This window comes from Gymnodraco acuticeps, unplaced genomic scaffold, assembly GCF_902827175.1.
Source record: "Gymnodraco acuticeps unplaced genomic scaffold, fGymAcu1.1, whole genome shotgun sequence".
Taxonomy (NCBI): Eukaryota; Metazoa; Chordata; class Actinopteri; order Perciformes; family Bathydraconidae; genus Gymnodraco; species Gymnodraco acuticeps.
The window spans coordinates 4,680,623-4,695,809 of NW_022989799.1; the positions used below are offsets into that span (position 1 = coordinate 4,680,623).

The following is a 15,187-nucleotide window of genomic DNA, read 5'->3' on the forward strand; positions in this document are numbered from 1 at the left end:
AGAACTTTTAAAATATATCAAATAAGAGCTGTCTGTGTAGGAGTGGTCATCACTCTGTCCTCACTCTGTCCCCCCCCCCCCCCCCAGGTCCCGTGGTCTACGTGCTGGACCTGGCCGACCGGTTCATCTCTAAGGCGGGTCCCTTCGCTGCTGCAGGCATCATGGTGGGCTCCATCTACTGGACCGCCGTCACGTACGGAGCCGTCACTGTCATGCAGGTGAGACATTCAGCGGGCACATTAAATAATAAATGACTGGAATGCAGTTTTGCAAGTCATGCATGCATTTCACATTATCCATTTTAAGTGAGGGATAATTGAGTGGTGCAGAAATGAGTCCTAAAACACAGAAATGAGTTAGGAGTTTACCACTTCCGGTACCCTCGTCTTAAATTGGGTGGTGTTTTGGTCAGAATGTCTGTGTCATAAAAACGACGGTTGCTAACAAGTGACTAAATGAGACAACTCAACATCATCACTCTGAACATTAGCCGCCTTTAGCTTAGCGGTGGTGATGCTCAGCCACTTCCAGAGCCCATACTGTGCTCCCGTTAGTGTTTACTTCCTGTCTGTCTTCTTCTGCTGTTCCCGTTAGTGTTTACTTCCTGGCCGTTTCTCAATGTCGAGTATACCTGCTGCAGAGCCACTATTTCAAGTATACTACGTCATCATGTTAAATGCCCAGCATCCGGTGCCACTCGATGACATAGTATACTTGAAATAGTGGCTCTGCAGCATGTGTACTCGACATTGAGAAACGGCCCCTGTCTGTCTTCTTCTGCTGTTCCCGTTAGTGTTTACTTCCTGTCTGCTGATTTCTCTGACGTCCAGGTCTCTGTATTTTAACCTCTTTCCTCCTCTTGCGCTCTTTTTCTTTTCTTCACTGGGGACAGTTCAGCCATCATGACTCCAAAGTGTTGTGCTCTCCACAAATATCAAAATGAATAAAAGTGTATCATGGTGTATGACAGACTTATTCTGCAGATTGATAGACTGCACATAGTCCTTCATTCAGAGAGTTCTTAGCAATAGTCTGCTATCGAAAAAGAGCAGCACACTTCATCAGAATCGGGTTTTCAACTGAGCTGCTTAATAAACCCAAATAATATGCATGTGGTGATGTAGAGTACTGCTCGAGTCCCACTGTCTCCTTTTTTGATTTTTAGTTTTGAATTGTGATTCCCCCTCTGCCCCCCAGGTGGTGGGCCATAAGGAGGGTCTGGACGTCATGGAGCGGGCGGACCCCCTGTTCCTGCTCATCGGCCTGCCCACCATCCCCGTCATGCTGATCCTCGGCAAGATGATCCGCTGGGAGGACTACGTGCTGCGTCTGTGGAGGAAGTACTGCAACAAGCTGCAGATCCTCAACAGCATCTTCCCAGGTCCGCTCACTGTAGCACCGCCCCTTCACAGAGGACTGTAAACTCACTGTAGCACCGCCCCTTCACAGAGGACTGTAAACTCACTGTAGCACCGCCCCTTCACAGAGGACTGTAAACTCACTGTAGCACCGCCCCTTCACAGAGGACTGTAAACTCACTGTAGCACCGCCCCTTCACAGAGGACTGTAAACTCACTGTAGCACCGCCCCTTCACAGAGGACTGTAAACTCACTGTAGCACCGCCCCTTCACAGAGGACTGTAAACTCACTGTAGCACCGCCCCTTCACAGAGGACTGTAAACACACTGTAGCACCGCCCTTTCACAGAGGACTGTAAACTCACTGTAGCACCGCCCCCTTCACAGAGGACTGTAAACTCACTGTAGCACCGCCCCTTCACAGAGGACTGTAAACTCACTGTAGCACCGCCCCTTCACAGAGGACTGTAAACTCACTGTAGCACCGCCCCTTCACAGAGGACTGTAAACTCACTGTAGCACCGCCCCTTCACAGAGGACTGTAAACACACTGTAGCACCGCCCCTTCACAGAGGACTGTAAACACACTGTAGCACCGCCCCTTCACAGAGGACTGTAAACTCACTGTAGCACCGCCCCTTCACAGAGGACTGTAAACACACTGTAGCACCGCCCCTTCACAGAGGACTGTAAACACACTGTAGCACCGCCCCTTCACAGAGGACTGTAAACTCACTGTAGCACCGCCCCTTCACAGAGGACTGTAAACACACTGTAGCACCGCCCCTTCACAGAGGACTGTAAACTCACTGTAGCACCGCCCCTTCACAGAGGACTGTAAACTCACTGTAGCACCGCCCCTTCACAGAGGACTGTAAACTCACTGTAGCACCGCCCCTTCACAGAGGACTGTAAACTCACTGTAGCACCGCCCCTTCACAGAGGACTGTAAACACACTGTAGCACCGCCCCTTCACAGAGGACTGTAAAACACAACTGTAGCACCGCCCCTTCACAGAGGACTGTAAACTCACTGTAGCACCGCCCCTTCACAGAGGACTGTAAACACACTGTAGCACCGCCCCTTCACAGAGGACTGTAAACACACTGTAGCACCGCCCCTTCACAGAGGACTGTAAACACACTGTAGCACCGCCCCTTCACAGAGGACTGTAAACACACTGTAGCACCGCCCCTTCACAGAGGACTGTAAACTCACTGTAGCACCGCCCCTTCACAGAGGACTGTAAACACACTGTAGCACCGCCCCTTCACAGAGGACTGTAAACACACTGTAGCACCGCCCCTTCACAGAGGACTGTAAACTCACTGTAGCACCGCCCCTTCACAGAGGACTGTAAACTCACTGTAGCACCGCCCCTTCACAGAGGACTGTAAATACACTGTAGCACCGCCCCTTCACAGAGGACTGTAAACTCACTGTAGCACCGCCCCTTCACAGAGGACTGTAAACACACTGTAGCACCGCCCCTTCACAGAGGACTGTAAACACACTGTAGCACCGCCCCTTCACAGAGGACTGTAAACTCACTGTAGCACCGCCCCTTCACAGAGGACTGTAAACACACTGTAGCACCGCCCCTTCACAGAGGACTGTAAACTCACTGTAGCACCGCCCCTTCACAGAGGACTGTAAACACACTGTAGCACCGCCCCTTCACAGAGGACTGTAAACTCACTGTAGCACCGCCCCTTCACAGAGGACTGTAAACACACTGTAGCACCGCCCCTTCACAGAGGACTGTAAACTCACTGTAGCACCGCCCCTTCACAGAGGACTGTACACACACTGTAGCACCGCCCCTTCACAGAGGACTGTAAACACACTGTAGCACCGCCCCTTCACAGAGGACTGTAAACACACTGATGGATGTGAGGGTCTGCCTGAACACTGTTTAAGTACATTGTTGATTGGTTAATAATATAAGTTGCTCTCTGTGTCTCTGCAGGGATTGGCTGCCCTGTTCCCCGTATCCCGGCGGAGGCCAGCCCACTGGCGGACCACGTCTCTGCCACCCGCATCCTGTGTGGTGCGCTGGTCTTCCCCACCATCGCAACCATCGTGGGGAAGCTGATGTTCAGCAGCGTCAACTCCAACCTGCAGAGGACCATCCTGGTGGGTTCCTGCAGACACACACCTCCAGGAGGGGGGGGGACACTGACAGAGTTACAGAACAGACCTTCAGTGGTGGAGGGGGGGGTAAATTGGTAACAGTGATCATTAATAAATGATCCCAGTTAAGCCGTTATCTCTCCTCATTACCTGGTGGTGCAGACAGACAGGTAACCAGAGAGGCTCATGGGATACTACCCAACAATCAGTCCTCCTTCACTGAGGGACAGACTGAAGGCGAGATGCTTCTCCTATCAATGAACAACATGTATTAATGTGGTCAGAAGGAAAACATAACCATTTCAAATGATGATGCTGCTTTGTTTTGACCTGACGACAGCAACCATAACCCTTATGCTCTGAAGTGTGAGCCTTCATTGACAGGATTGAATGATTTCCTTACTGGCCCAAGAAAGCCTCCGGTGTGTAGAGACTGAACATTAGATTTATATAGATAGATAGATCTTTATTTGTCATTGTACAGGTACAATGAAATTACAATAGACTCAAGGTGCCAACACGCAACAACAAGACAATATAAAAACAACAAGACAATATAAAAACAACAAGACAATATAAAAACAAGACACTATAAAAACAACAAGACAATATAAAAACAACAAGACAATATAAAAACAATAAAAACAATAAATGGGACTTAAAAAGACATGATGGGGAATATGTACATAAATAATAAATAAATTAAATTGCACGATTCCCCTCGTATTGCACAGAAGGTTTATATAATTTAAATATTAGCAGCGTTTAGTGCACATATGGCCCTGGGAAAAAAACTGAACTTGAGTCCGTTTGTCCGGGAAGACATGGTACAGAAGCGCCTGCCTGAGCGCAGCCGTACAAAGTGCTTGTTACCCGGGTGGTGTGGGTCCTTGAGGATTTTGACTGCCTTCTTAAGGCAACGAGAGCTGTACTGTACCTCCAGGGAGGGGAGGGGGCAACCGATGATCTTCTGGGCTGAGTTGATGACCCTTTGGAGCGCACCCCTCTCAGCGGCTGTGCAGCTGAGGAACCACACGCAGATGCAGTAGGTGAGGATGCTTTCCACGGCGCAGCGGTAGAAGGACACAAGCAGATCCTGTCTGAGGTGGTAATTCCTGAGTATTATCAGGAAGTAGAGTCTCTGCTGTGCCTTCTTGACGGTTGCCGTGGTGTGGGTCCTCCAGGACAGGTCCTCCTCCAGGTGAACGCCCAGGAATTTGATCACTGAGACTCTCTCCACACAGCCTCCATCAATGTAGAGCATGTCGGTCTTCTTCCTCCTAAAGTCAATGATCATTTCCTAGGTTTTCAGCTTGTTCAGCTGCAGGTTGTTTACTTTACACAACGCTAGCAGTTGCTCCACCTCGTCCATGTACGCAGTCTCGTCACCCCCTGAGATGCAGCCCACCACGGTGGTATCATCAGCGAACTTTATGATGGAGTTGCTGGTGTGGGTGGGGACGAGATCATAGGTGTAGAGGGCATATAGTAGGGGGCTCAGCACGTAGCCCTGTGGTGACCCGGTACTGAGGGACGTGGAGGTGTGGGTGCTAATCCTCACTCTCTGGGGGCGATCAGACAGGAAGTCCTTAATCCATAGACACAAGGAATGGGATACTCGCAGGACTGATAGCTTGGTCACCAGTCTGTCAGGGAGGATGGTATTAAATGCAGAGCTGAAGTCCACGAAGAGCATCCGTGCGTAGCTCCCCCTACTCTCCAGGTGAGACAGGGTAGAGTGGAGAGCTGTGGCGATGGCGTCCTCCGTGGACCTGTTGGCCCTGTAGGCGAACTGGTGGGGGTCCAGACCGGGAAGGAGGGATGAGACGATGTGGGGACGGACCACCTTCTCAAAAACTTTAGCGGGGGTGGAGGTGAGTGCCACTGCACGGTAGTCATTTAGGCAGCCGATGTTGTTCTTTTTCGGCACCGGGATGATTGTGGATGTTTTCAGGCAGGATGGGACGATGGCCTGGGACAGGGACTGGTTGAAGATCTTGGTGAAGATCCCCGCCAGCTGGTCAGCGCACTCTCTCGGCACCCGTCTTGGGACGGGTGCCGAGAGAGTTTTATTATTTAGTATTATGAATAAGAGAGAGAAGAGAAGGGGATCATAATCTAAAGTGACTAAAAGCTCACAGATAAAAGTAAAAAACGCAGGTAAAGTACAATTACCTAAAAACTGTAATCCATTCAACCATTGCGTCTTTAAAACTACATGTAAGTAGTATAGCAGTATTTGTATAGTGAAAAAAGGATATCAAACCACTCCCGTCATCGTGGTCATCACTGACATGAACACCGTGCAGTGCTCCAGATCTCAGGAACCTTATGAGCGTATCAGAAGGAAGCTGAAATATCCACATAATGATTCCAATTAGTCAAAACCTGAATGAATGTTTTGTCAAACGTGTCAGTAGCTCACTCTGTAAGGACTTTGCTTGGGAACCGAAGGGTTGACGGTTCAAGTCCCAATCGGACCAAAATCCATAGTGTAGCTGGAGAGGTGCCAGTCCATCCTGGGCTTTGCAGAAGTTGTCCTTGAGCAAGGCACCAAACTCCCAACTGCTCATTGGCCCTGACACCTCTCCATTAGTGCACGTCTGTAGGTCCTGCTGGTGCACGTGGGAACTTCTGGCCTATAGTGTAACTGTATCATTACATGTTATTTGTTATCACCACAGTGAAGACCTGAATCCCCCCTGGGATTAATAAAGTCATCTTGATCTTAATCAGGCAAACAAACTAATAGGAAACTCAACTCAATGATGTGTCTATCTGCGTCTTTGCCTGGTGGGTGCTGTGAACGCACCATGACAGCTCTACATATGGAACATCACAGATACATGTTTTGTTGTAAAATGTAAAAAGGTGTGATCAGAAAATACCCTAAGTGAGGCATCACTCGTCTTTATTCAGAGAGGCTGCCCCCCCCACAGGAAGCAGGGTGGAGAATCTCCACATTCACACTGACTCTTTCTCTGTCCCCCCCCCCCCCACAGGGAGGAATCGCCTTCGTGGCCATCAAGGGGGCGTTCAAGGTCTACTTCAAGCAGCAGCAGTACCAGAGACAAGCCCACCGCAAGATCCTCGACTTCCCCGAGCCGGAGGAGGCCTGAGGCAGTCGGACAAAACAGACTCGGGATCAGTGTCACCCTTCACCCCCCACTCCTCCCTTATCCTCACCCCTCCTGGAGTGATGCTCAGTGCGAGGCTCCCCCACCCTCCGCCTCATGAATTCAAATTGTTGAGGAGGGGAGGAGAGGAGAGGAGGGAGAGGGGAGGAGAGGAGGGAGAGGAGACGAAGAGGAGAGGAGAGGAGACAGGGGAGCATGTTAGCAGTCGGCGTGACTGTCAATAACTAATACTTATTGTAACATAACTGTATTTTAAAGATAAAGAAATGCGGGGCATGTGTAATTAAAGACTTTTATAATTATAATAAATGATTGTCTTATGATTATTTTGAAGAGATCCCTTCGCAATTGTGGAGGAATAAAGTCAGAGGGGTAGAATGTATGGACCAATGAGGCGTGTTCATTCTGCAGGAGATATGAGTCCTGATGATGAACCCCTGCTTTATGTGAGGACTGTTTGATCTCCTCTCATGCCTTCAGTGTTCATTGTCTGCAGCTTCACACACTCAATGTTCTTTTTAAAGCTTCACAGCACTGCCCGTGTTTTGGTGGAGCCTGTTGCCATGACGCTGTCTCTAACAGATGGTTGGATATTATGGACACTTGTCTTTTCAGAGATGTTTTACAGCAACCGGATGTTGGAATGAAAGCATCTCTGAAGCTACGGAGGATTCATTTACTGAGATGTTGCTGAACTGATCCCAGGTCAGACTGAGGCTCTCAGGAAGTTACGATGAAGAAATGGAATCGGACACTATTCATTGAGAATGGCTGATGTCAGGACACCTACAGGAAATTAAAGCGTCGGTGCAACCAAATAAAAACAAGCCACATGTTCTCCCTCTACAGATGTATTTTCATGCCTCAATGCCTTTTCAAAGTTTCTATGGAAGCCTTGAGGCTCAAGAGAAGTGATATGAAGACTTCTCTCCTGTGCTTAATATATATATTAAAAATCTTTAAAATGGGTGGGGAAAAAATATTTGCCAAGATAATATAAAGAGTAACTTTTGTTATTGGGCAAAAAGATTTTAGGAATGTAAAAAAAATAAAAGCTTTTAAAGGACGTCTACACTCATAGGGGAATATCAGTTCTGATTGGTCAGTGCTTTCGTTTGAATGCTCCTACAAAACAAGAGGATTGAGAATATTAAAACCTGGACAAAGTGTGAAAATATGTCTTAAATTAAATGAACATAGCACAACAGTAAGTGGTTTAAATCATGTGATTAACTATTTCATTTTATGTGGTAGTGTGCACAATCTGACCAGCTGCTGTTTCCTGCCTCAGAGCTGGAACCATCAGTGTGTGATGTACAGGCCTGTCTATTTATCGTGCACACACACACACTGCTTCACACAAGTCCCCCTCCAGTCGATCCACCATCAGTTCTCCACTCTGCCAAAAGAGACTTCCTGTCTATGGTATCGGTTTATCTGTGAATAAACGTCTTTTTCCAAGTGCATGAGTTGAGCTTGTGTTGCATTAAAAATACACACCGTTCCATTCAGTAGTTTATTCATTAGAAACACAGGAGAAAATACAAATAACTCAACATGTCCTAACCAGCCAATACGTGTCCTGTACGGAAGACCATTAGAGACAGGTGGATATCAAAATGTTTGCATTTAAGATGACATCTTTGTCTCCTAATGAAAAACATCTGAAACTTACGGAAGATGATTAGGGCCACATCGGATTTTTTAGATCTGCCCCAAACCTTTTTTTTGTTCTGAAATTCAAATAGGAATTCGGACTATTTTCTCTGAACTCAAAAAATGCATTCCTATGTGGCCCTACAGCTCTTCCGTATTTTTTGTTACTAATCATAAATGCAAAAGGTGATAATAGTTGTTAATGATCAGGTTGAGAAGTAGCGAAATGCTGGACAACATTGAAGAAGCTTTTGGAACAACAGGTACAAGTGTCCATGAACGGAGGCTGCGAGCCGGTTGGATTCAAGTGAAAACGATAAGCCTGATGTAGATTGGCTGTTCCAACAGGTTAGCCTCCCTGTTCCCTGTAGCGTTTATTGCTCAGTGAGAGAAGTGCATATATCCAGAAATAAATCCTGACCGGAGCTTGCTTTAGAAGCTACTTTTTGAGGGGGATCCTCCAGGGTTTTGCCCCAGGTCGGACCACCAGCCAGATAAATAATAACTGAAGCCCCCCCCCCATGACAGGCACAAGCTGTCACACATCGAGTGAGTGTAAGAGTCATCATTTCCCTGGATCTCAAAATAAATTCATTTATTTTACAAACATAACTTAAAGACGGATAAGGACTTGAATAGTGATTTGAAAAGACATTTGAAGGATAAAAGTGTTTTTATTTGTAATCAATCACTATTAAAACTGAATGTTAAAAAAAGAAGAACAGCATAGAGGTTCCCCTGAGGTTTCTGAATGACATCCTACTGTAAAATGCAATAAAATCAATGTGACCAGCTGACAGCTCCTCAAAGGGTCCCAACATTTTACAAGCATTTCAAAACCTGCCAGGATTAAAAACAATCAAAAAGCATAAACATATCCTTCAGGGAAATCATCTCTTTGACGGTCCTTTCCTAGTTACGTGGAAACATACGAGTCCAAAAGATAAAAGACGTGGTGCTACTGTTACACTTCAACAACCCCAAACATCACTCCTCAAAGCAGCATGTCTGAAAAGAGAATTCAAATTAAACGCCTCCATGTTCTTCATTAAAAAGGGGTGTGGCCTTTTTTCATAGGTTGTTACTATTTCCTCTACACAGTGGTGTGTGTGTATGTGTGTGTGTGTGTGTGTGTGTGTGTGTGTGTGTGTGTGTGTGTGTGTGTGTGTGTGTGTGTGTGTGTGTGTGTAGCTTCTCAAAGGTGAGTGTGCGACCTCTATCTGAGCTACGTTGCCAACATGGTGATTCAAATTAAACGCGTATGTTGCCGATCGTCTCCTCTAGGCTGCAGCCGGACACACGTGCACACACACACGTGCACACACACACGTGCACACACACAGATTTACATGCACCCAAGCAAACACACACGCAGGCTCGGTGAGATGCTGGTCTTCCTGCGTGTGGAGCTGCCCCCCCCTCACAGTTTGGCAGCCATGAAGTTGATGTGAGGTTTGACCAGCGGGAAGAGGGGGAGGCTCCTCTTGAACTCTGTCATGTCCTGCACCAGGGTGGGCTGCAAGGGGGGGGGGGGCAGAGTGGAGGTGAAACATGTGAATATGTGTCAGTAGTTGATCAAATAAAATAATATGTTTCAGTTGTTTAGAAAAACAAAGTGGATATCATCAACATCACACATGTGTCTCAGGGGGCTTTACAGTACACAGCCCCCTCTTTCCTGAGACCCTCGCAGTGACAGGTCACATATACCTGAGTCATTCCAAAAAAGTGTGTTTGTAGTTTAGAAAAATAAATGGAATTTCTTGGTAGTTGAGGAAAAGAAACAATGTATCAGTAGTTGATAAAAAAATTAAGTAAATATGTGTTATATATGATCTGCGGTACAGCTGCTCTGCTGGCGTTGCTATGGAGATAGCGGAGCCGCTGTCGTTGTGGACAGCTCTATTACCGAGCGCTGCGCTCAAAGGTCAAATTATTTACACTTTGACCTCGATTGCTGCTGACCTCTTGACGCATAACCAATCAGATGACAGCTGTATGAGTTGCTGTAAGCTAGGAGGTAAGGTAACCATAGTAACAAAATGTAGCTAGCTGTGCAGCCAATCTCGCAGTGAGCAAATCCTGGATCATGTGAATGCAGCTTTGATCAGCTTGAATATGTTTCAGTAGTTTTCAGGTTAAAGGTAGAAGCGTGGTTAAACATGAGGTTACCTGAGGCAGGGAGGGGGCGGGGGCCAGGTTGACATCGTTCTGAGCCGGGAACTCCCCCACGATGGGACCTGAGAACACACAGAGACGGGTCAGAGCCACACTGGAGGAACACACAGAGTGTCTGAATGAAGGGACAGCAGCAGTACTCACAGGAGTCCATCTCTCTGGAGAGGACGTGCACAGAGACCTTGTGTCTCTTCGGGGCGTCCACCGTCAGACGCTCCTGCAGGGACAGGGACAGAGAGGGGGGGGGGGGGGGGGAGTCTCAGTCAGTGGTTTTCCAATCAGGATACTTCATATATCGGGTTTTGTGATAGTTGCCCCATTTTAGAATGAAATAAAATATTGCAAAAATGAAATAAATATGTATAAAAATAAGTTAAAGATAAATAAAATATAGAAATGATATATAAATATAAAAAAAGTCAAAATGTGGACATTCTGCTAGAACTACTACAGTAACTAACCCCTGTGCCTTACTAAGGAAATATTTTCAGTCACATACTTGACTCTTTTATTAGCAGAATCTATTCATATTTAGTATTCATGATTGCTATTGAAATTAGTTTTCAGATTTGAACTGAATGTAAACATTTTTTAAATCAAAGCATCAGGGCTAAATGCCCAAATTAGTTTTGAGGTGAAACCCCCCGCTGTGTATATTTAAAAGTGTCATAATATTCTGTCACTTAAACTGATAAATAAACATGATGTCAATATTAATCAAAACATGTCTATCCTTTTGGCCCTAACGGTGCAGCGGACTAGATGTGAGCACACATGTCGTTAATGTTCACTTTACATGGGATGGTGATAATGTGATCTAGGAAAAGGTGTGCATTTGTTGCGATATAAGATGTATTGCAATATAAATGCAACTATTACTAAATGTGACCCCAGCTGCCCCCTCCCCTGACTCATAACAAATCCCAATGGAACCCCTGGGAATGACTCATCACTTTGTTAAACCTCTGGATGACTGTTTCTCACAGTGGTCGGGTAGAGATTGAGCTACATGACCAGCGTCTCCATGAGGATTAGAGGGTGTGGCTCCCAGACACAACAATGACAAATAAATACATACAAATAAAAAGCCTGTCTGTAAGGCAGCCTGTGCATCATTAGAGATGCAGGGGGGGAGCATGCTCCGGGGGGGGAGCATGCTCCTGAGAGATAACAGCTCCTCAGTCTGCTACCCTGAGACAGAGCCGTCAGTGTGCAGCCCCGTCCCCCAGCCTCCTGTCACCTCACAGCTAGGAATAGCAGCAGTGGGCGGGAGGAGATGAAACCCACACACACCCACCCACCCACCCACCCACCCACACACACACACACACACACACACACACACACACACACACACACACACACACACACACACACACACACACACACACACACACACACACACACACACACACACACACACACACACACACACACACACACACACACACACACACACACACACACACACACACACACACACACACACACACACACACACACAACAACACACACACACACACACACACACACACACACACACACACACACACACACACACACACCCACCCAACCCACACACCACACACACACACAGGATGTGCTCAGGCTGTTTATCGGACAGACAGCGCTCTGTCATCAGAAGTGGTTCTGTTCCACACACCTGGGCTCAGTCAGCGGTGCACTGACTGTGGTTCCATTCAGACCATTTGTGGAAGTCAGGCCGCGCCCGGCTCCCCCTTTCAAAATCTGCTTCTCGTATTTGTTTATTTTTAGGCCACTAATGCCATCCATCCATTCACCGCCACCCCTTATGGGAGAGTCGGCTCATGGAGGAAGCAGTACCCTCATTGTAATCCTTAAAACAACAGCAGCAGCAGCTAACCAATTATATATGGATCAAATGTAATCGACGTTTGTGCCAGGAGAGGGTTTGGGGCTGAAAAGACTAATTGGAGTCAGGGTGTCATTTATCATTTGATCTGCAGCAGAAACCAGAGCATTGTGAACAGAGGAGGACAAGGACCGGGAGAGAGAGAGAGACACATTTTAAATGATGGCGTTGGAGCCTGGCTTCTGTACGGAGGTGTGTGTGGATGAGGAATGAGATGTGAAGATCTGTCATGAACTCCAACATCACAAACAAATCGGACATATTATTCAGACATGTATCGACTAAGGAGCACATACTATATAGTATTGTCCCAACCAAGTCACACCGTAATGAAGAGAACTGATCCCAGCTACACATGCACGAGAAAACAATGATTAATATCTGATTTGGTGCAATTTATTCTTGCATGTTAAATGTGGCCGTATAAAGTTATCCAGCTCTAACGGAAATGTAGATTTCCAGTTGTGGTAAAAAAAAGAAAAGAAGAAATATCATAAACAAATATCACATTTGAAATTCCATATCCAAGGTAGAGAATCAACTTTGGTCCTCAAATAATAATAACAATATTATTATTAGTGGTGCACGATAATTATCGGTCCGATATTAGGAATTATGACGTCATCCCGATAAACCCGATACCAGTATTAATAGCCCCGATAATATACAATATATTTTTTGGGTAAAAAAAAAGAAAACAATACTGCGGTGTGGGTGGATTGGGATGAGGGGCGCTTGTTTTTCACTCGGCTCCTCCCGTTTTGCCAGTACTGTGGTATTAGTGGTTTAGGAAGAGGCGAGTTCTTCACAAATCCAGCGCTCCCTAACTCATGCTTGGCTGTGACGTAAATGGTGTGCGGCCGTGAAGCCAGGACAGTAAACAAACATGTCGTCGGTAGTATGGGACTATTTCAAAGTTTCAGAGTTAGGTAGTTCGCTTGCTATTTTTATTAACAAATGCAATGCAGAAGTTCCACGAGGAGGGAAAAAGGCAACGAGCTATAATACTTCCAACCTGATTAGTCACCTGAAACATCGCCATCGCTACGATGGTGTGTTAAAAGCGTACGAAGACGCCTGCGCTGCTAAACTAGCGGCGAATCCAAAGCCAGCTGCAAAGGCACCGGGGCTTTTACCTATCGACGAGGCTTTTGAAAAAGGCAAGAACTTTATTTGGGGAAATAAATATGGTCACTTTGAAGAGTCAAAACTGTTCTTGGCTTTGTTTTGTTCATAGTAGTAATGCTCATGTCATTTGCTCACTACTAGTCTTTTTTTTACCACCAGGTGTGCAAAAACTACAGGTACATTTAATATATATATATATATTATTATCGGTTATCGGTATCGGTCTTGAGAAGCAGGAAGTTATCGGTATCGGTTTCAAAAAACCAATATCGTGCATCCCTATTATATGTTGTTATTCTGCATTTATCTGCAAAATCATACTGACTAAATAATATCCAGTCAATCCCAAACTAAAAGTACTATTTTTAAACCAAAGTGATGAAAACGATGCACGATGGACTAGCCCCAGCCTCGCCCTATCGGCAGCCGTGTCGCTGCTCGCCCTATCGGCAGCCGTGTCGCTGCTCGCCCTATCGGCAGCCGTGCTCGCCCTATCGGCAGCCGTGTCGCTGCTCGCCCTATCGGCAGCCGTGTCGCTGCTCGCCCTATCGGCAGCCGTGTCGCTGCCGAGCCGTGTCGCTGCTCGCCCTATCGGCAGCCGTGTCGCTGCTCGCCCTATCGGCAGCCGTGTCGCTGCTCGCCCTATCGGCAGCCGTGTCGCTGCTCGCCCTATCGGCAGCCGTGTCGCTGCTCGCCCTCTCCTCACAGAACTGTTAATGTAACATTCATTAGTACACACAGCCATTTAGCGCTGATTGATAGACCTGGGAAATGTTCCATGTCATAAATGCTGCTGTAATTCATGTCTGCGGCTCTTAACGAGGCCCCTGCTGTCCACGGGGCCACAGAGCCATCGCTCAGGGCTGAGCACACAGAGCCAGGCTGCTGCACCGGGGGGGCCGTCAGAGAAATATTAAACTGTTAGTGCAGTAAATGATAAGCTGGAATTCTCAGGGCTCGGATTTGTTTGGTGTTTATGGTTTTAACGTCCACTAATTACAACATTCTCATTTCAGAGCTCAGGAAGCCATTAACCTACACTAACAACACCTTCATCACTCCACGTCTCCGTAGAGAGCCCCAGTGGATCATTACATGAATGTTCATTATACACCTTTAATTATATATTTTTCTATTAATATAAATCATCATACTTACTTCAAATGTTTATTTAAATATATGTATGTGATCTTATCTTTCTATAGCAGATGCTTACTTTAACTACTCATGGTTATATGAATATATTTATTCAATTTATTTCAAAATGGAGAAACTGTCACGAAAAACTAAGGGTTGATAAATATTACAGCATAAATGTTATATATTGTAGTAATTGGACATTTTACTGTAACGTCTTACATATATAGAATTGTTTTCCTTTTCAATTTCTAATGTTCTTTTATTTTCTTTCTTCATTTCATTTTCAAATAGAGCAACTGTCACAAAACCATACTTCCACATAGATTTATGAGAAGTATTCTGACTAACACACATGTATCCATTGTTAAAAGCTTACTGTCTGTCAGTGAGGGGGGGGGGGGGACCTGGTCTAAAGCTGGAGTACTTACTCTGTAGAAGTGCATCACGTTCTCTTTCGTCAGCGTCTTCAGATAGGACACCTCGGTGTTATCTGAAACAGATCGTAAGTCAGGTTTCAAAAACACACTTTCAAAGTTCCTAATCCTCTATAACGATGCTACG

General features: G+C 46.2%; 2 protein-coding genes across 2 annotated transcripts in view; one reads left to right on the forward strand and one right to left on the reverse strand.

The window, feature by feature from the left end:
* Positions 1-8,091, forward strand: part of march5 (membrane-associated ring finger (C3HC4) 5) — a 61,046-nt gene extending 52,955 nt beyond the window's left edge. The window contains exons 3-6 of the mRNA XM_034223911.1: positions 88-218; positions 1,198-1,381; positions 3,330-3,496; positions 6,496-8,091. Coding sequence (XP_034079802.1) covers positions 88-218; positions 1,198-1,381; positions 3,330-3,496; positions 6,496-6,612 — 599 coding nt within the window. The 3' untranslated portion in view covers positions 6,613-8,091. The remainder of the gene's footprint in view (positions 1-87; positions 219-1,197; positions 1,382-3,329; positions 3,497-6,495) is intronic.
* An 849-nt stretch (positions 8,092-8,940) lies between these two features.
* ide (insulin-degrading enzyme) overlaps positions 8,941-15,187 on the reverse strand; it is a 39,163-nt gene continuing 32,916 nt past the window's right edge. Inside the window, exons 22-25 of the mRNA XM_034223756.1 lie at positions 15,055-15,116; positions 10,609-10,681; positions 10,459-10,526; positions 8,941-9,802 (exon numbers count right to left, since the gene is read on the reverse strand). Of these exons, the coding sequence (XP_034079647.1) occupies positions 9,707-9,802; positions 10,459-10,526; positions 10,609-10,681; positions 15,055-15,116 (299 nt within the window). The 3' untranslated portion in view covers positions 8,941-9,706. The remainder of the gene's footprint in view (positions 9,803-10,458; positions 10,527-10,608; positions 10,682-15,054; positions 15,117-15,187) is intronic.